General features: G+C 37.3%; 3 protein-coding genes across 3 annotated transcripts; 1 reads left to right on the top strand and 2 right to left on the bottom strand.

Moving 5' to 3' along the window:
* Nucleotides 1–401: 401 nt before the first annotated feature.
* On the top strand, nt 402–5,082 carry LOC145772198 (bis(5'-nucleosyl)-tetraphosphatase PrpE [asymmetrical]-like). The gene has a single exon (XM_082584049.1). The coding sequence runs from the start codon at nt 1,230–1,232 to the stop codon at nt 2,127–2,129; it is 900 nt and encodes a 299-aa protein (XP_082440175.1). The 5' UTR covers nt 402–1,229; the 3' UTR covers nt 2,130–5,082.
* An 8,528-nt stretch (nt 5,083–13,610) lies between these two features.
* LOC145777649 (uncharacterized) lies at nt 13,611–16,652 on the bottom strand. The gene is made up of 2 exons (XM_082589083.1): nt 16,494–16,652; nt 13,611–15,328 (listed from the first exon to the last, which is right to left on the bottom strand). Exon 2 carries the CDS (start codon nt 15,244–15,246, stop codon nt 14,734–14,736), a length of 513 nt encoding a protein of 170 aa, XP_082445209.1. The 5' UTR covers nt 15,247–15,328; nt 16,494–16,652; the 3' UTR covers nt 13,611–14,733.
* A 113-nt stretch (nt 16,653–16,765) lies between these two features.
* On the bottom strand, nt 16,766–25,540 carry LOC145777638 (uncharacterized). The gene is made up of 3 exons (XM_082589074.1): nt 24,691–25,540; nt 18,357–18,463; nt 16,766–17,357 (listed from the first exon to the last, which is right to left on the bottom strand). Exons 1-3 carry the CDS (start codon nt 25,457–25,459, stop codon nt 17,109–17,111), a joined length of 1,125 nt encoding a protein of 374 aa, XP_082445200.1. The 5' UTR covers nt 25,460–25,540; the 3' UTR covers nt 16,766–17,108.
* Nucleotides 25,541–26,768: the final 1,228 nt, after the last annotated feature.

Here is a 26,768-nt window from a genome sequence, read left to right as displayed (position 1 = left end):
ACTGTGTTTGACAGCCTGTTTTAACCTAGTCAAAATCAGTCTTTAAAAACAAAATAATTCATTATAACTGACTTCCTGTGTTGTTCCTGAAGCAGCGAGCATAGATTGCAGTGAGGAACAAGATTAACAGCGGGAAGTCACATCAACACTTCGAGTATTTAGACATTTCTGATTAGTAAGATATTTCTCCAGCCGTTTTCATTGAGATTAAAAACCAACAAATGAATTAGTGGCACCTTCATGCATACGCTAGCATTTTGTAAGTGCAAAAAGCAAGTTTTGTTGTTGTAAAAAATGAAAATTGCTACTGTATTTTAATAAAAAATAGTGAAATCTCACTTTATTTAGGCCGTGTCACATAATATATGTTTTGCTGCATAAGGATGGCGTCCATTGTGTGAACGTGTGTGCATCGTTTGGATGGCGGCATAAAGTCGTGTATCTGTCCGCAACATAGTAATTACCAAACACTGCTTTATGCATATTTTAAATCTTTTGGTTTAAATTGCCATTTTTCCCATTTGTTATTGTCTAATTTATGTGTTTACTTTGCCGATCTCCACACGTTTGTGCAAGCAGCCAAAAAATAATATTGAATTGAATTCACTAACAGCATTTCAACAACCAAAAACTTGGATATATCAATCTGACAGCGTTTATGACTGGGCCTGCATCCAGTGAAACTGCCTGGATTGCTCTCAAAGAAGCTTTCTCAGTTCAGTGCTGTCACCCAAAAGTTATCCAATACAGAAAAGTCATGTTTGTTTTATAGAATTTAGTTTATAATATAAAATTTGTTTCATTTTAAATGAGCGGTAGCTCATTTTCATTCAAAATGTCAGCACACTCGTGCTATGATCACTACCACATACTGTAGTTAAACTTATTGATTGTGGAAATCTTTATTGCTAGGCTGAAAAAGCTCCTTTGCAAGCTTACTTTTGGCAATTTTGCATGCTTGAATCACTTGCACAGTCACTGAGGTTGACACCAGGAAGTTTTCGCTTTTTGAAGTGTTGCTGTCTGTGATTTTTTTTCATTTACTTAATAACTATGCTCTATGTTGTATGACTGCAATATTGTAGAACAAAAAATAATTTTAACATCTGCATTTTTTTCATTTTTATATCCAGAATTGTAACTTTGAAATTTTTTTTATGTATTGATGCATTAAGATCGTTAGAAAATGGTTTTGTCTATTAGTTAACATCACACTATGTTTTAAAGATATGTTAATAAAATCTGCTTTCTTTAAAGCAAGATTCAGGATGGCTGGCTTATTGGGTTATACCATTTCAATTTTTTCTTCATATTTTCATCATTCTGTACCACTTGAGCAGAGAAGGTTACTTGATGAGACAGAACCATTTGTACGTCACAAAACATTGCATGCATCGGACCTTGTTGGAAAGGATCTTCTGTTAATAGGTGATGTGCATGGCTGCTATGATGAAGCAATGAAATTAATTGCCGAAGTCAAGAAAAGAACAAAAAAATCACTGGTTACTATTTTTGTTGGTGACATGATTCACAAAGGCCCTAAAAATGAAGAAATGCTGAATTACATAATGACAGCTGTAGACACTCACTGCGTTCGTGGAAACCATGAACAAAAAGTTTTAAGAGATTATTTAACTTACAAGAAGAATCCTGACAAAGTTCCAGACTCCAGATTATGGATAAAAAACTTAAAGCCGGGTGCTGTTGATTTTTTAACGAATCTTCCATACACATTATCTTTGCCTTCATTGCAAACAATTGTGGTACACGCTGGACTGGTGCCTGGCATAAAACTTCATTTGCAAGATCCTATGGATATGATCAACATGCGAAATTTGTATTGGAAACCCGATGACTTTCATGGTCAAGTGTTAAAGGCAACTTATCGCAGAGACATCGGTGAGCCATGGTCAGATCAGTGGCCAGGTCCAGAGCATGTGTATTTTGGTCATGATGCTGTGAGAAAATTACAACTTAATGAATACAGTACAGGACTTGACACAGGCTGCGTGTATGGTGGCAAACTAACTGCTGTACTTTTCCATCTACATTGTAATCAAAACGGTTTTGCAAAACGTGAATTTGTAACTGTTAAACCATTTCAAACATATAAACCAGTTTCTGACTAATTTCTATTTTATACTATTATATATGTTACTTTAAAGAATCTCCTTACAACATTATCCGGAATTAAAGTAGATTGAGATCTCAGGATCAATATACTGTAATATTTATGTTGGCAATGAAATTCGACAATTTATTGCAAGTTTTTTGGTTTTTATATATTTTGCTCAGTTCTGAACCAGGTGCAACAAAGTGTTTTATTATGTTGACGAACTAAAGAAGGTTAAAGACTTTATTGTATCTCAAGGTTTGAACCATCAGCGTCTTCGGCATCTGCATGCAAAGAATCAGTATGGGTCTAATACTTGCTTAATTTCTGCAATATCTGCTGGCTGAGTGTCGGCATCATGTACTGTACAAGTGTACATCTTTAGGAAACACTAGAAATATGTTTTAAAAATGAAGACATCGATGCTGCAGAAATTCGTTATTAATGGGTTTCTGATTTGGATTTTCATGTTGCATTCATTGCTATATTCTTAATTCTATTTGTAGAACGTGTTATACCATAAAACTCACCAATTGTGACACCTGAAGAGATCTTCGAAAAAGTGTTACTATACCTAAATGTCACCAGTCACCATAGCTGAATTCCATCTGTAGTTTGAAAACGATGCTTGAAGCAGATGCCTCTGTAGCAAAATGTCACATTTTATATCATCATACTCATATAATTTATCATGAGCCCGAATAACGATCAAGACCTAGACTCGCCTCTGTACGTCACACTTCTTTCTTTCATCCAACCTGTTATTATTTGGTGCTGCAGTGCTCACTCTAAACTGCATCACATCTAAGGTGCACCATGATTAGTCGTGTACTACTCCACAAACGATTGCAGGCTTCCAACTAGTTGAGTATCATCGCAATGAAGCCACCTTGTTTCTAGTTGACGAGCACTGGAGCCCAGCCATCTACAAAGTCTTTGTTGATCCATATGCATGTCCGTCGGCTAAAACCAAGGAAGGCATTCATTCGTGTGAGCACTGAGCAGCCTAAATTCTGTAAAGCAAAGCTGGTAGAAAAACGTCACCACTGCTAATTAGACGGACCATGAATGAAAATCAGAACGGAAAATAAGTACAACCATTATTCCAACAAATTAGTGAAAACTTAGTAGCTTTGCTCCAACCCTGTCAGGTTTGGTTTTTACCCGTAGCTAGACTAGTCGTTGCCCACCCTTACATTATGCAGTAAGGTAGGCTACTGACAAGTCTTACTAACAGCAATTTAATTTGCCAAATGTTTTTTCGCAACATCATGTGGTCATCCGTAATCTTACCAACGATTAGCAAAGTTTTCACCATAGCGACCTACATCCCTAGACCATGCCAAAGTGTAAGCTTTTAATTTGGCTGGAGGTCGATCTCATTTATACTAGATAGGCTTATGAGTAGTAGTTTTTGTGTCTATTTTAGGTTATTTTTGTTCTGTTTCTTCCGCACAAATTAGACAAGATTTTGGCGCTTGTGTTGGAAATCCGAAGAACATCTGGTAGCCTAATAGGGAATTATTTGTCTTTTTAAAAAATTGAAACTAGAAGTTTCACAGTGATTTGAGATTCAGTGATCACACTTTCGCTATTAGGATTCTTAAAACTATCATTTCAAAGAGATATCAACTATATAGCGTAGAGATTAAAATTACACACTATAGCCTAGGCCAGGGGTCACCAAACTACGGCCCGCGAACTGATTTCATCCGGCCCGCCACCTGCTGCCGAAATTACAGCTGCACTACAATTCTGTACATATGTGCTTCCCTTGGCATTAGCAACCGTCTTTGGCTTTGCCTTTTTGTGTAATAGAGACTTTGTTAAAAGTGTTGGTTCTTATAGTTCGTTGTTGAATTTGTAAACCTACATTTTTCCACCAGGCAGCTTACATGTTGGTGTTCTGTTTTTATCATTAGGCCACCACAAATAGGGACAGTCTAGGCCAAATTTGGAAAGATGTAATGTTTTTTCAAGAGCACGATGCCCTGTAGTGTATCACAGCAAGGGATAACGTGTCCAGCAATCTTTCTATTTTCATCACAACTTTGCTATTCCACCATTGACTTTGTTATACAGTATATTGTGCTCAATTCAAGTCAATGAAGATTCTAAATAGTTGTATAATATCGTTTCGCAATTTGCATCCAGCCCGCAGCTGTTAATCTCGCAGCAATCCGGCCTTCAGAGAAAAAAGTTTGGTGACCCCTGGCCTAGGGCTCCAGTCATGAGTTGCAAGGTCTGCATAAAATAGTCGCTATGGTTTGCTTTAGACGAAGAGTTTGTCCAAACGTGCTAACAACTGAATTCATCTGAATATCCCTTCGGGATAGAGTATATTTGACATTATATTCTGACCGTTATTTTCAGTTATCTTCTTTTGGTCATGCACTATCTCCTAGACCTAAACCCATTTGCACCTAATCATCGTTTGCCAAGATAATTCCGCTAACGTTGCTTGCATTTTTGTATCAATGCTGATTGCTGAGCGATATTTTCTTAATTGAGTTTTACAGCATTTCTTGCACGCAACAAAGTTTGATCTTTGTGAAAACAAACTAGCAAAAATGTGTTTTATTTTGGCTGTTTGTAACGATACCTCTGTGCACGGGCGTGCCCCCACTTACGCTTGAAGGGATTTTACGGCATAACTTATATTATTATTGCTTTTTCCCCCGCTTTTTTTCGTAAACTATATTATATTTTTTGTTGTCATTGTAGGCTACTGTATGTAGGCCTATTTTCTCCAAAGCAATGTTAGGGAAACACGATTTTTAATAATACAGAACTAAACAAATCACCTGCGGGCTATCAAAATGTGGAGGTGTTGTGACGTGCCAATATTCTAACTTAGCTAATTACTTATTTCGGTCTCCAGCACGTTTTAACGTTCGCGTTTTGTCGCTTCTACCTTTTTCTAGAGTCTAGACCTTTGTTATGTTGACGTGTATTGTTTTCGTTGTGATGGTCAGAAATATATAAAAAAAAAAAACTGAACTGACTGTACGCAGCCCAGTCGATAAAAGTAGCACGCTCCTTCTCCCGCTGTTTTGCATTGATCACCCCCCCCCCCCCCCCCCCCCTTGGATAGAGCCCATGGATTCGGGTAATAATGTAGCCTACTCAGTTGTGTCTCTATACGGCTGCATTGACACTATTTGCTTTGTAAACCGCTAAGGAACAACGTATTCTGCGATGGATACAGCGCTATATAAAAACAAGCTTTATTATTATTAACAGGTCAAAAACGGGCGATTTTGGCAAAAATGGAAATTTTTAGGCTTCTTGAAGCAGGACATTCGATCATCTGAGAACAAATTGGTTGTCATTTTTGGATTTCTCATGGTCATAATCATGGGAAACAATGCAAGAAGATAAAAAAATTGATTTATTTTTGAACAGGTCTAGTTTATTGCTGAAGGAAATGCAGCCGAGAGAAAAGAACTGGTCATAGCGGTCACCCTACCACTATCGCTAGAATAGAGTAGGCTAATGAAAAATTTGGACTAAAAAAACACTTATCATTTCGCCAATGCTTGGAATCAAGCATGAGACCACAGAAGAAAATATGGCTTTTTGTTAGTGTTTTTATCTGCAAATTATTTCATCCAGTAGCTGCCACTAAAGAGAGCTGTCTGTGATGTGCGTTCCTCAAACTCAGACCTGGTGCGTTGAACCATTGTTTTTGGGTCAGCAAACCCGGAGTTCAACCAACGGAGCTGCAGAGGCAATTCTCTTGCTGGTACGTTTCTTGTTTATTTCAAGACAAGAATGAAACAAAAATATTTTTCAATCAAAATGTACGAAATTTTTTAATACGAAACTTAATTCGAAAAGAAACATTTGATATATTTTTCTACTATAGTGTTTTCATTTCAAACCAGTTGCGGATTCAGAACGTAATTTATGGGTGGGCCTTCACCAGTAATACCACGGCGGCCAGCATACAAAACCTTAGTGTTACCGAATTTCTCTTACAAATGTTGTGAAATAGTGATGCCACAGACAATTCAGTGCCATTTGGTTGTTCTAGTGTTAAACGTTAATATGTTTTTTTTTTCATAAATCTGATTTTGGAAGGGCTTACTGTAAATCTGGGTGGGCCTGTACCAATCAGGCCCACCCGGTAGATCCGCCCCTGTTTTAAACAGTAGGTTTCCTTAATTAGGCTATGCGTTACCTATAAACAATGATGCTAACATTTTCTGTTTGTTTAATCCATGGCCGTATGAGACCACAGCATTTAGAGGGGTGTCATAAAAAATTACTTAAATTTGAGCAATTTTATTGCAGTTGCCAAAACATTCACATATTAGGCCAGTGCTTCTCAACCTTTATTTGTGGCGACCCAAAAAATTAAGGTTAAATTAATAGCGAAGATTTGGCGACCCTATTTCCAAAACTACGTTTCGCACAACGTTTTGTGAGCATGAAAAAATGAGCCACACTCATATAACACGATTAAACATAACAACAAAATGTCGAATTTAATTAATATGAGCCTTGACTTTGCATTGTTTCAACAACTTGTCAAAATTTGGAACTGTCTTACTCAGTGCCAATCTCATTTCATCTTCAGGTTGAAGACAATTTCTCTCCTTTGGTTTGATGAAACAGTGACTGACGAGTAGGCTACATTAAGATTAATTTCTTTCACACGAGCAGTAAAACCTTCGCGGGATTCGAGCATAACTGGAGCTCCATCACTGCAAATACTGGAGCATTTTATCCACTCTAACCCTCTTCATTCATAAATGAGGCGACCAAAGCAAAGATTTCTTCGCCTCGACCTCGTGTTGTTGTTTCTAAAGCTTTGCAAAATAAAAATTCTTCTTCCAAGTTAGTCTACTCTAGTGTGTAGGCTACTGTTGTGTACTACTTCACGGCAAAATGCGTGTGGTAAACTCGTCGGGTGAAACCTGCGGCGTAGTTTGAATCAGGGTTGCCAGATGGCCTTTTTTTAGGCCAAATTCCAGAAAACTGGCCTTTTTAAATTGCAGTTGGCCTACAAAAATTGATGCAAATAAGGCCAGAAAATCTGGCCTTATTTGGCTCTTTTTATGGCTGCAAGTTTTGACCGGTTTAGAAAGTATTATTTTAAGGAAATTCAATTTCAATTGTAATATAAAAGTATCACTTATCATCACTTAGAGCCTGACTTATATTCGTTTTAATTTTAATTAGTGAGTAGAGACATTGGTAAAGAGTAGAGAATGTGTTAGCGGTGGACAGGGCGGTTTTATTAAGTTGCACCTGCCGTAAACCGTAAAGTATACACTTGCCTTGTTTGTTAATGTGATGTGTTTGCATTCCATTTGTGCAATTTTGTCGTATTTTGTTTGCTGCTAAATAATTTTAAAACCGAGTATTAGTTTTAGTTCTTATGACATCTTAAACGTATTGATTTCGTACTGGGTTGGTCTGTGAATAAGTTTATTATAAAAGCCTACGACAACACATTTCACTGATTTTTGAACACTCCACGTTTACTTCTGATCCGGTTTGCAATACGCAAAATGCTACAGAACGACAGGAAATCTTTGCATTCGTTTATTTTTGATTTTTTAGATTCGTGGTTTTAAACTTCTATACATCAAATAAAGCTGGGTTTTTTTTGCTGAGACTTTTCGGTCATTTGTTCGAAATGACTTGAAAAAATTCGGTCATTTTTTATTTATTTCGATCATTTTTAGTCATTTTTGGTCATTAATAGTCAATTGACTATATATTTTTTCGGACATTTTGACCGAATTGACTACATTTTTTTCGGACATTTTGCTAAAAAATCGGTCAATGACCGATAAATGACCAAAAAAAAACCCAGCAAATAAGTTTTGATGTGAGTGAAGGCTATATTTTATATTGTTATTGAATTTTATACATTCTTTAGTTGATACAAACAGTGTTTTATTTTAATAATTCTTCTGTAGTCATATATAGCCCTGAAAATAGTTTCCAATCCTGTAGTTGTAGACATCCCTGGTACATATACTCAATAAGACAAATTCATGCTTATTGCTTAGCTAGATGTTCCGAATAGCACTGTTCATGAATTGAAGTAATAGTGGTTTCTAGTTTATCTGCTACTACAGTAATTTTTCATTAATCAAATTATGCAAACGAACCGGTCATTATGCTCTGACAGTGCTAAATTATTATCTGTCATATTTAATCGTAAAATGGCATTTTCAAAAAATTATTTCAATTAAGTTGTTAGCGTTTATTTAGCCTTAGAAGTAAATAAAAAATTTGGCCTTTTTTTGGCCTTATTTTATAATGGATTTGGCCTTACTATAGCTTGAGTATCTGGCAACCCTGGTTTGAATAGTAGAAATTACGAAAACTAAAGTAGTGGTAGGCAATTTTAACTTTGCTCAAGACTCAAGAGACATTATCTTTTACCACCACATCTTACAGCGACCTAGCCAAATGAAACGGCGACCCAGTTTTGGGTCGCGACCCTGGGGTTGAGAAGCACTGTATTAGGCCATCTACGTTGAAACAGCTATATTTTGTATTGCAACGGTTATCAAGAAAGCTTCCCAACATGTAGGCCTATGCTTGTTCCAGACAATTGTTCACCTAATCAAACGTCATATAAAAACCGTTCAAGTCTACTGAATATTACGTCATGGAAGTTGCTAGAAAATGTGCCAAAATCAGGGAGTCGAACCGTTTGATTTTTCCGGTTCGGGTCCGGTTCTGGTTCAAAGATTGTTTCAAAATTTGGTTCAGTTCCGGTTCAGGTTTGAAGAAACTGAAAACCGGTTTTATAAGTTCCGGTTCGGGTCCGATAAAATTAGGCCTAGGCCTACTATTGCCCAACTACTAACTAGCCCAATTGGACGTGAAAACCGCAAGGTTGGCAACACTGATCTCAACACTGCTTTGCTCAATTAACTTGCCTTTGTTGTTTGTTGCACAAGTTACAATCAAACTATATTGTCTATGATGTCACAGAACAGAAGTTGTTTACCTCAAAAAATTCCTCTCCAAAGCATCGATGATAGTGGATCGTGTGTTACGGAATAGGCTATAATTCATCCGTACAATGTGGCCTCCAAGATAACAACATGCTACGTACAACTTCACTTACCACAATGCGAACAATGACGTAATGCTGGAGTGAACCGCTTTTTTCAACCGGTTCGGGTTCGGTTAGGGTTTAAGCTAACTCAAATTTTCGGTTCAGTTCCGGTTAAGGTTCAGACAAAATCGCACCAAAACCGGTTTACAAAAATCCGGTTCGGGTTCGGTTCGACTCCCTGGCCAAAATTGCACCATCGTTCATAGAATCGTGTCAAACCTGTTTAAACTTGTTTCAGTTTGAAACCTGTTTAAACATGAAATATTGCATCAGCCTCTGGAACAAATGTTTGAATGACTTCATAATTGTCTTTCATTATTGCGTCACACTAACTGCTGACGTGCCTTTGAGTTATCACAAATTTTTCTGATTCATTCTTGAAGTTGTTTGTTGGAAGTCGGTCGCACATTTAACTGGTTTATTTGGTGCTTGCTAGCTGGACAAATTCTCCGTCTTTTATCCAAGTAATCTGTTCTGTAGTGACAGTTTTAGAGGCGTACGGTGTTGCGTCCCATTTTCGATAGCCGCGGGCTAATTTTACAGGAATACACTTTTTGAATAGACGTTTCGAGGAGTGTTTCTTTTTCGGTCACTACATGCAGACAAACGGATCCGGGAACTTTATGTTACAATTTTCCCACGAAGAGATTATGGTTTACCGCTGTGACCAATGCTGTATTACAATTGCAGACGAGGCCACTGTTCCCGAACCAATGAAGGCTTGGCTCTCCACGCTAAAATTTTGTTGTTTGCAAATGTTTGAATTAATTTAACAAACAAGCGTTAACTTACTTTTGAGCAAGTCAAGAATCGCATTTATACTATGCTGACAACATACCTGGCCATCTATCAAGTCTTCTAAAATTGCTTGATGTAGCCTACACAGATCGACACATTCTTGTGCGACGGAGTTGTATATTGAAAAGTTCCACTGGTTGGTAAGCTGGGGGCACACAAGAATTAGATGGTCCGCTGTTTGGTACTTGGTGCGACAGATACATGTAAATTGACCAGTGTTGTAGCCCCACTTTACCATTAAGCCTACAGATTTAGTACAGTCAACACCGGTTCGGAGTCGATTCAAAGTTTTCTACTTTGCCCAGGGTGCATTTGCTCCTGGATGAAGGGACTCTGGTGGTGGAACCTTCGTATGATGGATCATTTTTTAATTGTTGTTTCTAGTGCTTAAAAATTACCTTCTTTTTGTTGTTGTTGTTGAAATTAGTGACTAAACGTGTGTTAGGAAGCTGTTTCTTGATGTCAAGCGGATCTGTGCAGCAGTTTGTTGATAGAGAGGTTGTGTTTCATCACATGTTTGCTTTAGCTTTTCAGCTTCACTGTTATCTCTTCTAATGCCTGGAGGTACAATATACCAGCAAGCAGATAAGGTTTGTTGGTATTTGTAGCCTTCAGACATCCAGTAATAATGCAACAAGAATGGTTGAGTGCAGAGTTGCAGTTTGGTTGAGTGACAGGACCTTTTTCAAACAGGGCACGTTCTGCCGTGGAGTAGTACAAAGCCAATGCGGTAATTCTGAGGGTTTGTGGGTTAGTGCCCCACCCTGAGTTGGTAAGCTTTTTCAAGATATTGTTTCTGGTGTTAACTTTAGCTGGTAATAATGACACACCTGGTAATAATAGGTTACTATTTTAAGCACCCTCTTACTCTGAGAAGGCAGTTTTGCATGTTTGCCAGACATCCCTGAGGTGTCACTCAGTCTCTTTTGCAATATCTTTATAGTTTACATTTTGTTGCTGAGAATTGCTTTTAGGCAGCGGCGCTACGATTTTATTTGATATCCACGTGTGAATGTAGACGAATACCTGTCTTATCGATGTAAAAAAAACCTTGATTTGTGGGAGTAAAGTTTGAAATAACACTTTCATCTCGATCGTTCAGCATTATCAGTAGGGCACCCAGACAAAAAATAGGGGTTAATTCAGAAATGTCGGCCGAGTGATTTGCGACAATAGTGACAGTGATAATAGGCCAATGTCCATCCCTTTGATCAGGGACCTCAGGATACCTTATACTTTAGAAATCCCTGTCTTTGATTAATATTTAAAGTCACTCACAGCCCACAACCCACCAGTTGCTGATACATCAGGATTCGTTCTCTCAATCAGATTAAAAGTTGGCGTAGTGAACCCCATGCTACTAGCACCATTAGCATCCTCATTCCCAGTAGCGTACGCAGGGGGGGGGGGGGCATTGGGCCATGCCCCCCCCCCCCCCCTTAAAAATGGTTTAGTAGTTAACGACGTAGATTAAGGCATTTAATATGTTTTGCATTGCTCTGTCAAAGCAATCACTGTAACAATGTTGTTTTATAGACTGGATCTTATCCTTTTGCTATGCCACCTGACAGCACCATTTTACAGGAATGTTCATACCCACATTTTTGTTGAAAATGCTCTCAGAATGCACGAAATTCAAAGTAATTTTTCAAAATTTTTTTGGGGGAGGATCCCCAGACCCCCCGCCGCTGGCTGTTGTCTTAAGCGAAAACGCCGTCGGGCTTCGCCCGCCGGTCGTCAAAACCCCCCCTTGAGAAAATCCTGCGTACGCCACTGCTCATTCCTATACGTCCACTCTAGCAATCTTCTAAAAATTTCGACTTTTTTGTCATGTATGACAAAATAGAATTAGCTTTCCGTTTGCCAACACCAATAGCCTAAGTGCGAAAACAACAACTAGCACGAAAACAGTTTGAAACAAAACACTAGTTTTGTGAACATTAAATTTAATGTGGACGTTTTTTTTTACTTACAAAACATTGAAATTTAGTTCATATTTTCAACTAAAGTCCCAGACGCCTTCGTCTCTCTGCTTAAATGTCGTATAAAGTTTTACATGTCAGTAGGGTTCGGCATTGACGTGCCGTAGGCTACATCGGTTTGTCCACCAGATATTTGACCACGAGAGCAGTGGCGGCTCGTGCCACGGGGCTGTAGGGCTGCAGCCCCACTTGAAACAAAGAGAAGAGAAAAAATATGTTTTCCTCTGAGTTTGTCCGACTGGGTTACTTTTTTCACTTAAGAATTGTGGATCGAAAATTAAAATATTAAAAGTTTCGTTTGGCAACACCGATTTTGGGCAAACTACTTTGCAGCCCGAGATTCTGGATTTCAAGATTGATTGGCTAAAAATTATCCTTGAAGCTCCACCTCTTTTGGTAGTTTACAGCTATTTTTAAATCTGTTGAGGCTGCATGGAACACAGCCCCACCTAACCGAATAACTTTACAGACTTTTTAAAGTTAGCTTTTATTTTGCAGAGTAGCGATGAGCCACGAATGTAGAAGTGTTAGCTGTAGAGTTAGGGTATTTAACAGGTCATAGGAAGTGCTAGGACATCTCAAAGTTATTTGAACCTTGTATGCAACGGCTAGGCTAGTCAAGACTAAGCTTAATACTAGTAAAGTTTGTCTACAAAGCAATACTGTTAGTTTTTTTTAAACTTAGGAATACATCAACTTTTCAACAGAGTGTGAATGCATTTTTTCAAAACTTGGGTAAAAACATGCTCAGAACGCACCACATTTATTGCGATTTTTCAAATTTTTTTGTGGGAGATCCCGTAGACCCCCGCGAAGTCGTTTGCAGCCCCACTGCTCACAAACACCACCAGCCGCCACTGCACAAGAGTACAGAAGCAGAGTACAGGAGCATATGAACTTTAGGGAGTTAAAAAAACTTGTCATGAAAGAACATATCATGGAGTGTTCTTTTTGCTCAGATCAAAAATTCTCTGCAGACTCATTTAAAATTTTACGGCAAATCCCAATTTGACACCAAAATTTAGAAAGCACTGTTAATAAAACGCTACAACCCAAATTTAAACAAACTATAATTTGCTGGACGCTCGTCCATTCCCTTCAACAATTACTTGATGTGTCGCCTTCCCTGTGGTGCAAAATTTTTTGTAGTTATTTATGTAGGCCTAGTTGCCTTTTCCTAATGTAATTTTACCTTCAAGAAGTTGAAATTTATTGCATTTTTATAAATATTTTCAGGTTCCTGACGATGGCTTAAGTTAAACCGAAAACGTTCGACTGAACTATTTGTAAATATGTAAAATATATTGTTACCTACTGCTCAGCCCTGTTGTATTGTTGTGTCCTATTCATATCTAACCTGTAAGCAAAATTTATAAATGGGAAACATACATAAACTTCATTTTTGGTGGCGGGTTTGGGGAAGCTTGACCCCCCTTAGCCCAATGCTGGGTGCGCTACAGAGCACTATTGTGTGATATTGCAGTCATACGCGGTCAATTCAACTATTAAATGCGCTCGGTTATATTCTACGATGTAGACCTACGTAGCCTACTGTAGCCTACTAATGGATCCCGCACTTTCCCTACCGTTTTTGTCGTTACAACATCTAGTTTTTGCCACAACAAGATGTGGTCAGCTTATGTTTAATACGCTGAAAAAACTTCAACAAAAAGGTAAAGCATGTCACATAAATATATTACCCCAGCTAGCCAGAGCTAAAGTCTGAAAACGTTGTATTAAGGTTAAAACAGTAGTATTTGCTTTTAAAATAAAACAATTGATTGCGGTTTGAAGAAAGAGGCAGATGAAGAAGACAAAGTTTAGTATGACCCAATACAGATCGACTAATTATACAAAGTTAAACGTCAGTAAGTAATGAAATGAGATATTCCACATTAACTTATTGCCCACTTAGCTTTGCATGCGCCGAAGTTCATCGACCACAAAAATAAACTACACGAAAATCTCTAACATACAAATAAAATATACATTACAGCGATGACTTAAGATAAAACTGATGAAAAAGAATTGAAAATTATATAAAACGTTGTCTTGACAACGAACAATCAACACAAAAATAGTGACCAACTGTTTTAAGTTATATGAATTCCAAAAATAACAGCATTAACTCAAGGGAGAGGGGTTTTCAATTTTTGTAACCAAATTTCCTCCTTGCCGAGTGTCTAAGAAAAATTCAGTCACATCAGCTTTTTTATATCAGGTTTTGGGAATTTATCATGTAGTTTGTGTTTTTTTTTTCTTATACCCTCTTGGAGAAGTGAAAACCCTTGCTATAGGTTCTATAACTATAGGCTACCTATAGTATAGGCTATAGGTATTTGATTCCTATACTATAGGTATAGTAGGGTGTTTCATTTTTTCACCACTTTTGAAATTCAAAATGCCTGGGGTCCCATCTGGTGGTATTTGGGGAAAAAAGTTTACACCCCAATTTTTTTTCAATTATGACGTCATATTGAGGTGGTCCACGAGGTTTGAAATTTTTGGGCCTCAAAATCTCGAAATTTGGGCGTATCTCCGGAACCACACATCATAGATCGACAAAATTAGTATCAAAATGCGCAGAAGGGTCGGTTTCCTATACCTGATGTAGAGAATATTAAGGTCTATCTGCTTGAGAAAAAAAGTTATTTCAAAAAATCTGATTTTCGGTCTATTTTCTCCTGATGAACAGAGATCAGGTGATCAAGATAATAAGTTTTTCTGTATTTTTCCACTCTTGGAAGCTGTTATTGCGTAGTAATAGTTGGTGTTAAGGTTTCAGTACTGGGCTTGTCTAGTCTTGCTATCTGGTTAAGCAAAGCCCCATCTTGCATTGCTCCGGGTCCCTTCTTGGCGCCGTCCACAAAAGAAATGACGTGGGAAAGATATATTTCGTTTATGTGGGACATACATTTAAGGGTATGAATATCATGACCAACTTCATCATTATAATAATTGACCAGTCGAGTATTGACTCCGGACTTTTTTCCTGTATTGAGAGCAGTCGTATCAGCCATGACTGAATATACTTGGGATAGGTGAACTCTGCAAGCCTCCTGGATGATGGTGTCAAAAATCAGTGCTGCAGTGACCGACACAATTTTGGGAAAATATTTAACAGCAAGCACACTTTCGTGCTTCATGCCATTATCATCAACAAGTTGACCCAAGAAAACGTATCGATCTATTTTATCGACAACGCGCCCATCATAACATAACTGCATGGCAGAAGCTGAGTTGAGAAGGTTCTCACTTTCCATCAGAGATTTTTCTCTTGTTTTTTGTCGTTGGCGGTATACTGTCGAAGGTGCTGCAGCTATTTGATCTTTTCCAAGAACCGACCTCATAAGATCTGACTGTTGGCGTACCGAAGTCATCCTACGATCAGCAAGTAAACAACTTCTATCATTTATTGAAAAAGAATGTACTTTCTTGTACACTTTTCCCCCAATAGCTGGTTTCAGAGGCTCGTATTCCCTATCATCTTCCTAATTCATATCCCCATCAGAGTCGCTTTCGCTACTGTGTAGACATCTAACTGCTTCATTTCTTTTTCTTTGTTTCGAACATAGTAATGCCGATGCTTTGGCAGATTGTATGCCAGAAGTGCTCGGTTGTTCAACTTCACTGCTCGTTTCCCACCTCCTTTTATGATTTTCCCGTTCTAAAGCCTTTTCTACATGGTTGACATCTACGCCACTGATAAGCATTTTTCAATCTTTTTGCTGATCTTTCAAGAAAGCGATTTCTTTCTCCTGGACTCGGTTTTCGAGTTCACAGGTGCAAGAGAGTTTCTTTTGAAAAACAACCAGATTTTCGGAGATCGAACACTTCACTTACATGCACATATATCGAACAAGTTCTGTAACCATTCTTGATTAACCTCATTACCTCTGCGTTTCATTTCTTTTTTTCTTGCTGCATTGTACTTCTCTATCACGTCTTTTAACTTGGCTTCAATTCTCTGTTTGCTAAGCACTGGAAGACCAGTTTTGTTCCATATGCCAACTACATCTTTCAGCAGTTCATCTTTCAAATCTTTGAAATAGAGTACCGTATTTTCTTCAAAAACTTGGGATTAGTTTCGGCTACCGTACTCTCTTCCTCAAGTAAAAATAGTGATGATTATATCTGAATTAAGGGGAAGCACATTTTTCTCCGATTCCTTGAAGTTTTGCATCGACTTACTAATACTTGGCCTTAATGCCATAATGACACTTAATCAAAATCTAAAGCAGGTGAGCATACATACCTCTTCCTCAACGGTTACATTATAATATCCTCGACGAGGAATAGCCATCATCATCATTATAATAGCATTACCTTCAATTATTACCCTTTCGTCTCTTGCAAAACGAACAAGGACTATTATTACGCAATAGCAGCTTCCAAGAGTGGAAAAATACAGAAAAACTTATTATCTTGATCACCTGATCTCTGTTCATCAGGAGAAAATAGACCGAAAATCAAATTTTTTGAAATAACTTTTTTTCTCAAGCAGATAGACCTTAATATTCTCTACATCAGGTATAGGAAACCGACCCTTCTGCGCATTTTGATACTAATTTTGTCGATCTATGATGTGTGGTTCCGGAGATACGCCCAAATTTCGAGATTTTGAGGCCCAAAAATTTCAAACCTCGTGGACCACCTCAATATGACGTCATAATTGAAAAAAATTTGGGGTGTAAACTTTTTTCCCCAAATACCACCAGATGGGACCCCAGGCATTTTGAATTTCAAAAATGGTGAAAAAATGAAACACCCTAAGGTATAGCCTATAGGCTACCTATAGCTATTATAGGCTATAGGCGACTGGGTGTAAACAATTAATTTCTGAAACTTACATTAATTGCTACACAACGATATGAACTAAATGCAGGTGACGCAGAAATAACCACAAAGAAACTATGTTGTGGCTTACAATATTGCCTTGAAGCTGAAACTTCATACTACTGTCATGCTTGCTCAGCGAAAAGAAGCGCTTCAATTCCTGACTTTTCCGAGTTCAATCATCGATACCTTCATTGCATGTGTTTACAAGTTGAACTCTTTCTCGTACTTCTTTAATTCTGTTGCGCAAATTTTCAAAAATATTCGAGGTCGATTCAACAGGTTCTTTTCACCAGAGGGGTCGCGGAAGAAATTGAGCTGCAGTGCTTGCTGGAGATTTTATTCTTGTTGCTTTTCGAGCCTGTCCAGACCTTCCGATGGCCACGTACCAAGGTTTTTTCACACTCCGAGTTCTTCTTCCTCCTCGTCTCTTTTTTCTTTTTCTCCTTCTCTCGTTTGGTAGTGAATTTGAGAAATACGTGCTGTACATGTTTTCTTCCAGTCGTTCCACAAATTCACAGTTAGAGGAATAATTTTTCTAAAAAAAAGAAGAAAAAAACTAAATTTACTCAAAATTTTTTGTTTAGAATAGAATTCAATAATTAGGCTGTGGGCAAATTATCAAGTGTTTGGAAGCAATTCGTCAGTATGATTGGCCAGCCTTGTCACATAAGGAGTATTTTAGCGTAAGACTATGCTTTTGACATAGGTAGCAATATGTCAGTAGCAGTAGCCTGTTTTTTTTTACATAGTCTTTAGCGAATCCCTTTTGAATTTGTATCCTTGCTAATCGCTATGTATGTGCAGAGTGCAAAACGCATTTCCTCCGTCAATCAAAATTAATGGATTTCTGATATTTGTCATGTGACCATAAACAACTGTTGCAAGATGTTTTTCTCAAACCTTTTTTAGCTTTGCTTGCATGTCCTAAAATCAAATGTAGCTTATCATCTATTTCAGGCCATGTGCTTCAAATTTTTCAACGATCACTTAAAAGACTGTCTATGATTATTATTTGGGATAGGGCTATTGCTAAAACACGTTTTGTTGTCATGTAGTTTCTGGTGTGCTATCGAAGACATAGAAAAATTTTGGTTTTGATACAGTAGCCTAAATGTACCACAATAAGGCTAGCTGCACATTGAATTCAACTTGCTTTGAAACAATGATCTTGCAATAAAAATCGGGTATTGGCCGTTTTTACATTAATTCAACATCTTTAGATGTTAGATCTATGTAAAAGGAGCATTGTTGCTGGCTGAGTTTTAAAAACGTCGTTGCCACCAAACCGAGACTACTTGCATAATTGGCAGACGCACATGCATAGGCCTATGCTGAATAGCATGTGTTTTGTAAAATTTATTATTAAAACTAAAGGTGTTTTACGTATAATTACAACTTTTGATAGCTTATTTTTGCAAAAATACAACATTTTTTCGAAAGAATTTTGTCAAAATCATTTAGCTTGAATGCTGCCGCTGGAAACATTTGACTATGATACTGTAGCAGCGACAAAGAACAAGTAAATTTGGCTTACTGTTCCATATAATCTTCCTTTTTCATTCATAGCAAGATAATAGCCAGTATACGGACTGAAGAACCGAACGATACCCCCAGGTCTCACCGACTGAATTTCAAGAATTGCTGAAACAAAGAAAAGAAATGGCGTTATTTTCACCAGTAAGCTGTCACAAGCATGGCAAAAAAGTACTTAAAGTACCGTATCCAAAGCATGCACAAATTGATGAATTTTTGTTGTTGTATCCTGGCTTACACCAGGAGGTTGAAGATTTAGATTAAGTGGACGGGAAGGCAAGCAAGCCAATCTTCGTGTCCACCTTCAGGCGTGCCTTTAATTGTTTTGCCACAGACACAGCCGCATTGATGAATTGTTCGATGTTTAGTCGCTTATGAGATATTCAACTGGTAGTTTGGGGAATCCACGTTGCACAGCAGCGGTGATAAAGATGTTTCCTGTGGTTTTGAAGGTTATTCACCTAATTGAAATAACATTTTGGTCGAAACAAAACATTTCGCCGAGAATTTACTTCAAAACAAAATTAAGAGTTTTCAGATTGAGAGTTTTCACCCTGGATCGTTTCGTTGCGAGACGAAGTTTCTTTTGCTTCGAAACGACACGATCCAGGGTGAAAACTCTCAATCAATTAACCGGATGTTGGACCTTGAATTGTTAATTATTTAACACTTCAAATCTGTTGAAAATTACCTAGGTTCATTCAAATTCAGAATTGTTACAACCTAAACAAGGAATCAAAACACTATAGCAGCATTTTTGTATTTTATTAAAGACGTTGGTGATGTTTTCGGAAAAAGCTGGCACAGTCTTAACAAAGCTGCATCTATGCTAAATTATGAGTTGCTGAATCTTCTCTACAAAGGCATGAAAACAAAGTTGTAAACGCTATTAGCTAATTTTAAAGCTTTTAATAGTTAGTCTTTTGACACACCCTGTTTCAGGTAAGTGGTGCAATGCAACAACGAAGACGACCTTTTTACCCTGATGAATTAAAAAAAGTACAACTTTAAAAATGCAAGTAAAAGAAAATAACGAACGGAAACCGATAAACTTTTTTAAACTTTCGGTATGCAGTAGGTTAAGTTTTCTCACAAACAAATGGATTTCTGTAATCGTATAATTGTGACAAAAATTTTTGAATTGAATTTCACCTAAATTTGTTCAAAGTCGTAAACTTTTGTTTAATGATAAGCTATCAGTGCAGTGATGAATAGTATCTCAATACAACTAAGCCCCAAAGTAATAGATCAAATACACCATGTGAAAAAGGGTTAGCGGTCAACGCATATCAGTTGTGTTTACAATTGAAACAAAGTTTTTTTGTGACAACTTATCCACAATAGCTTGATAACATTTCTTGACGAGTAACTTTTGAAGCACTTCGAGGTCCGCTAAACAACGTTTTATCCTCTTAATCTATTTGAAGAAAGAAACCTTGAACAACAAAGATTTTTGGGCAAGACTATCCCAGTTGCAAAACTATCCCAGGACTAGCGCTACTTAACGCCGAAATGATTAGTAATCGCGTGCATCGTCGGTCTTGGGGGAAATTCTCTGCATAGTGTCTACAAAGGCAGACATTAGATGGAAGCATAAACATGCTACTGCTTGTTCACAGTATCAACGTTTGAACTCAAAAATGTTAATTTGTTTAGATACAGAGTTTGGCTTGCAGATAAATCGCCAACACCAGTTTGGTTTCGTGACAAGTTCTAAAGAAAAAAAAGCTTTTGGTTTCCAAGGTTGCACAACACCTCCAACAAACATACCACAATATCATTTAGCAAATTTCATTCTAGCGAGTCAAATTGGTACTTTTTACATTGATTTAACCTCTGCAGACGTTGAATCAATGTAAAAAGTACCATTTGGCTCGCTGCAATACAAGTGTAGACGCTTAACTAAAACAAACTGATTTGGTTCATGAAAGTTCAAGCTTATTCAGAGGATAACATTTTCCCAAACATCATAAAAGTTTACGTAGCTAACTACGCAAAACTTTCTTCTCAAGGAAATCAAGACAATGAAGGTCGCTTTTATGCATTTATGCAATATTTGAATACATTGAAACAATACAAAGTGAAATGACTTCAATTTGGTAATCATTTACAAGTGATCTAACGTTCTTCTCCAAGGACAACAAAGTTTGGAATGTCACACACTCACATACTCCGTAAATATAAATCAATCAAAACTACAGCAAAAATTATATCGGCTTATTCTACTTATAGGTAAACCTATACATCATCTTAACGCGTTTTTTTCCCAAAATGTGGCTACTTTTTAGGGACTAAAAACTCTCAACGCCATACGTAGCCTATACGCCGGGCAGTGGAAAATTTTCTTTAAATACAGTGGCCCAAGTGATCATGAGCAGGGCCATTGGGAGGACAATTCGGGCCCGGTACTAATAAAATCCTAGGGCCTTTAATCATGATATTTTTGAGAAAAACGCACGATATCCAACGAATACGATGTGGTTCTTTTAAACTTCCGGCCCCCTTGGATAGGTTACGGACCCATAAAATAATGCCGGGCTCGTAGCCTACCCCATGAACACCCTTGTCAACACTACGGATCATGAGTAGTCTTATACTTGTGCAGTTCAATTACATTTCTAAAAAGATCAATGCAAATGGTTGAAATTTGTTTTTAAACTGGAGACGTCGAGCTGGGTATGTACGTAACAATGACGATTAACGCAAGGTGACTGATAAGTGCTTTATATAATTCAATTAAATTTGTTTCATCATTGTCCCTTGTCGCCAGTGCAAAGTCGCGACAAGCTTAACAATAAAGTCGCAGTCGTGTGTTATGACAAGCAGTTTTTGAAGCAAGGCAAACACGACCGACCGTTTTCTGGAATTCTCAAATCAAACCAATTAAAAAGTCGCGCTTTATGTCGCTATTTGAAGAAGTAGGATTACCCTCTGAAAGTTAATTTACTTTTATTGAGCCTAACTTGGACCGGTTCTGTTAGGCTACCGCTTTTTCGCAAATATTTATTTTGGATCATAAAACATCGTTTGCCGTTTATTGGCGTTCGTACAGTTTTTTCTTCAACTGGTTCAACCAAACATCTCGGCAAATATTCTGTCGATACGCACATTCATTGGTTTTTAAAGACATTATGTCACGCGTTAAAGAGAACACAAAAGCAATACACATTTTATGGATCATACTTAGCTTCTGATTGGCCAAAACGGTTCCGCATGTAGGCTAGCTGTGTGACGGCAATGCCATAACAATATCACTTTCCATAATATGCGACTGCACAACATACGGTTTCCGTTCTGGTTTATTGCAGTGATGGTTAAATGGCGAACCAAGAGCGATGTCGCGAACTTTCGGTGCAGAAATGCCAAGCTCTTCATTAAGTCTAATTTGTAATTTCCAGAGGGCTTAAGTCTCGCGCCTCTGAATCATACACTGCCGCGATTGCTGCCGAGAAAATTGTCACCAGCACCGACTGAATTGTAAGACTTTTATTACACTGTAATGGGGTGGACAACTGGGTGGCTACCAGCGTTAAATTTATAGAGGATAGTTTCAAAAGGATCATTCGTAAGACGTGGGTAGAGATCGCCGTCACATGTGCTAGCTATCCCATTTTGCAAGTTGGCACGTCTTATTGATTAATGTTTCACATATGTTATTATTTCCCACACTTGTTTTTACTATTTTTTGCTTTAGTAATTTACTGCATTGTTGCAATATTGCCTTGAACATTAAAGTATTTTTACGAGGATGTAAATATTAACAACACAATAATCAGCCAGTTATTTTTTCTGAAAATCCTCACCACTTCTTCAACTTAAACGCGAACCAAACGAATACGTGTTGCGATAAAAACTATTTGCTGTAAATGAATAAAACCAAAGACTATTTTGATGAAGGAGAAAGTAGAAATTATTGTAAGACTGCATTACATCCACAACACTAAGATGTTTCTAAGTTGGGCAGATGAGTGATTATTATTGAAGCTAAACGAAAGCTCCTCAATAATACATGAAAGTGTTTTAATGCAAGAATACATTTTGTGCATTCTCAACATTTTCAGTTATCAAGTCAGCAAAATGTTCTATTTTCACATCGTTTCTACGCCAAGGGATGTTGAAACCATGTGAAAACAGGGACTTTTACTGTTTGGGAAGGGAGCAGTGGTATCTGCAAAATGTTGAACTAGCAATGTAATTGCAGTAATGTAGATATGGCTAACATAATTTACGATTCAGTATCGTTTGTCTTCTATGTACAAATCAAAGTGCCACTTTTAAGGTTACGTAAATACTGCAAGGTATGATACATTTTGTTTTCTTGGTAGGCCTTTCCAAAACTCATCGCATGCCGAAGTGCAGTTTCGTGCGAACGAATTCAAGGCAGTTCAAAGATAACTACCCTTATTCAAGTTGAGTAAAGATCTACTGAGCATTCAGTGATGGTAATGAGTTTTGAAAATACTTTGAAAATAGACTACAAAGTCTAATCTTTTAAAACCAGGTGTGGCCCACCCGCTCGTGCGAAAGAAATATTGTTGTCAATTTGTTATCACCTTGTCCTATTCCCACGACGAAATACGGAGTTCCAGGTCTGTAGAACATTTTTGACGACGCTTTTTAGCGCGTTTTCAATCACGTTCTCATGACGCTTTTTGACATACGTCATTTTAACACAACAGATAAATGATTTTGAAGGATTTTCAATGCAAACAATCAATAGCTCACTACCACTCAACGATGAAGTCGTAACAGACTAATGTGCTGTAGTTGCATTTGAGATGTTAAGGTGCTTTTCCAATGATATAATGTAGTGTATAATCATATTAAACTTTATCGATTTACATTAAAAAGAACTATATAAAATTCTATCAAATAAAAGCAAAGTAAAGTAATCTTCTCATGAAGTTTTCCCCTTGAAATTTTGCATTAGGTTAGATGGTAGGTCTACATTGCTTGAAATGAATATCGAATTTGGATGTTCAACGAAATTTGACCTGCACAGCTGCTAGCAATTTTACGTCGTAAATTTTATTTGAAAACTTTGAAATGAAATTAAAAATAAATGATAGTTGAAATGTTGGCATGAAATTTATCTTTTTCAAAGTAGATAAGTAAACAATAAGAACTGATTTGAAGACGACATTCTGTTTTGATCTTGATTGCCAACACACCCCACAACTATACAAAACACCTTAAGTCTGGTTTTATTACTGAAAGACTGGCCTTGTTACGCAGTTTGTGAAAAACATCAGAACATCATTGCTTTATTTTAGCAAAACATCATCCAAGCGACTTAGTCTAGTTTCCAAAATATGAAATTGAACTGTGTAATCGTTTATAGATTAGGTAACCACTCTCTAAGTGCGTAATGGTAGCCTGCGTCCTGATGCAGATGGCGAAATAAGTACTGTACGTATGCAAAACCCCAGCTGACAACATTTCCACTTTTTACATTGATTCAACGTCTGATAACGTAAAAAAGTTTAGTTTTGCGATTTTTTTTGCAATGATCTCCTAAGGTTATGAATAAATAACAAGAGGTCAAGCGCTCACAATAAATTCACACACTTGGTAAACACACAGAGACCTATTTAGAAAAAAAATAATTATTAACAAGTTAATGCGTTAAACGATTACATAGATTTGATCCATCAAGGGAAGCTAATTTGAAAATTCCCGTGCGTACCCGAGTAACTCCGAAAGCCAACGTCACGTATGACGCAACACATCGGCAAAGTCAAACGAAGGGTAGTCGTAAAAAAACAATGGAATTTGCAGTACGATTGTGCAATGGTCTTTTTATAATCGTTTTTTTTTTTTATACAAGTATCCTTCAAACCATTAAAGTGTAGACTACTGTTTTTGTTTGAATATGTTCAAAAAATTGTCGGGATTGGATGTTGAAAATATTTTACCATATAGCCTACCCCAGTCTCGTGCCATACCTGCGGTAATCCGTTTTGACCAACCCGAAAATAGTAGTTTATCAATTAGCATATCATAATTACCTAATTGGTAGGCTAATTTTCTGAGTTTATGAAAGCTTAAAGCCGCGGAAAAGAAACTTTAAAAAAAGAGTTAAAGCTAAAGCAATCAATCATGTAGTTTACCACGTTTCCTAAGTAAAATAATATTGTAACTCTTATTGGAATTAACAAAAATATCTCGTTGTAAGATCTATGCCTCTTTCTGTTAATTTGATTAAAATATGATAAAACAAAAATGTTTCCAACGCTGTCCATGGACAAAAAATTGTCATTTATTTCTGCGTCAGGAGTGCTAACATTAACATTGCAAAATTTTACTGCTCTGCATAATAATCAACAGCAACTTACCATTTGGAGTCTTTCTGCGGCTTCCAACAACTTCACCGTTATTTTGTATCTCCATGACAAACGAAGTCCGGCAGTACATATAGACAAGTCTACGATCCCCCTTTGCAAGCCGTTTTCGCCGGGATAAGACACTCATACTCTGGGGAAGACCATGAAGCGGAGTCGGTGTTGCCGTGACATCGTGATCAAATACTTGTTTAGTTAAAATGTTATTGTTGGCACTAAGTTCTTCAGTCTTATCTAGCTCAGGTATTTCGATTTGCTTCATTCGTTGGTAAAGTAAGTTACATTTGAAATAATTTAGGCCATGTGTCCGACAGAGTCTGTTGAAACGCAATTTTGAGAAATGAGACATATAATTTTCTTTGAAAGTCTCCAGCATTGACATGAATTGTTCAATGTTAGGGCAATTTCTGCAGAACGATGTCATCAATTTAGAAGACATCTCATCTTGAACTGATTTAGATGACATTGCGTCTCCTCCCATCTTGTGTCGATTTAACGAAACCCCATTCGCTGTCAAAGCGAAGTAAGCTGTAAGTAATAAATAAATAAAAACTGAAGTCCTTCTTTTCAATAAAATGTCTTGTAAGATTTTTGGAAGTTTCAGACGAAAGGCAGGAATCTTGGGAATCTTCTCTCGGAATATAGATGGTATCAACAATTGACTTGCCGACTTCTTGAGCATGTTGTTGGTGACATGAAGTATGGTAACATAATTACGTCGATAAATCCACCATCTGAAATGCTGATTTCCGATAAAGGTCATAAATAGATTACAAGCTTCGGCAGGTTTCTGTATTGATATCTTTGCAAATCCACTTTTTAGTTTCTACAAATCAACTTTTTAAACACAGTTTACTAGAATGAGAACACAAATTTAGATCACTGGATGTTAGCAGTCAGCACTTAAAATTATTGTTAATCCCATTCTACGTGTTACTTTATTCTTTTTACGCTGCAAAAATTATAACAGTGAGCATTTAACTAAAACTCAATGGAAGACACTGTGCCATCCTGTTAGTTTCTAATGCATCTCCTCCCTAACAGCCGGTCAAAAATTATTCAAATAAGTCATTTGCATCCTTGTAATGGCAAGTAGCACTGCTAATTTGGTTTCGTAAAATAAAATACGGCTGACCAAAGTCTGCGTTTCTCTTTTCTCGTGGATTTACTTTTTTTTAATTTCTGAAGCTTTGCTGACACCATTGCTCGCTTTGTAAAACAGAAAAAAGTTGTTCTCTTATGCGAATTACACCGAGTAGCATGACATTCACATCATCATGAAAACCCCGACACATGACAATGTGTGAATATCGAATGCGTTTTTGAATTTTTCTATTTCGAGAAAGTAGCTGCATGTTGCTGCGCAGTAGCGCACCCAGCATGGGGCTAAAGGGGCTCAAGCCCCCCGAAACCCGCCACAAAAAATGACGTTTTTGTATGCTCCTCATTTATACCTTTTGCTTACAGCTTAGATATGAATAAGACACAACAATACAACAGGGCTGAGCATTATAACAATATATTTTACATATTTACAAATAATAATTAAAAAATGCAATAAATTTCAACTTCTTGAAGATAAATTTACATTACGAAAAGGCAACTAGCCTACATAAATACCTACAAACAAATTTGCACCACAGGGAACGTGATACATCAAGCAAATGTTGAGGAGAATGGACGCGCCTCCAGCAAATAATTGTTTGTTTAAATTTGGGTTGTAGCGTTAACAGTGCTTCCTAAATTTTGGTGTCAAATTGGGATTTGCCTTTGCGTAGAATTTTAAATGAGTCTGCAGAGAATTTTTGATCTGTGCAAAAAGAATACTTCATGATATGGTCTTTGGTGGCACTTTTCTTTAACTCTCTAAAGTTCAGATGCTCCCGTACTCTCATGGTCAAATGTCTGGTGGACATACCGATGTACCATACGTCAATGCCAAATCACACGGTCATGTAAAACTGTAGGCAATACGACATTTGAGCAGAGAGACGAAGGCGTCTGGGACTTTAATTGAAAATACGAACTAATTCTGAATGTTTTGTAAGTAGGAAAAATGTCCGCATCAAATT

Source organism: Aplidium turbinatum, chromosome 1, assembly GCF_918807975.1.
Source record: "Aplidium turbinatum chromosome 1, kaAplTurb1.1, whole genome shotgun sequence".
Classification (NCBI taxonomy): Eukaryota; Metazoa; Chordata; class Ascidiacea; order Aplousobranchia; family Polyclinidae; genus Aplidium; species Aplidium turbinatum.
This window is presented reverse-complemented; position numbering and strand designations above follow the sequence as displayed.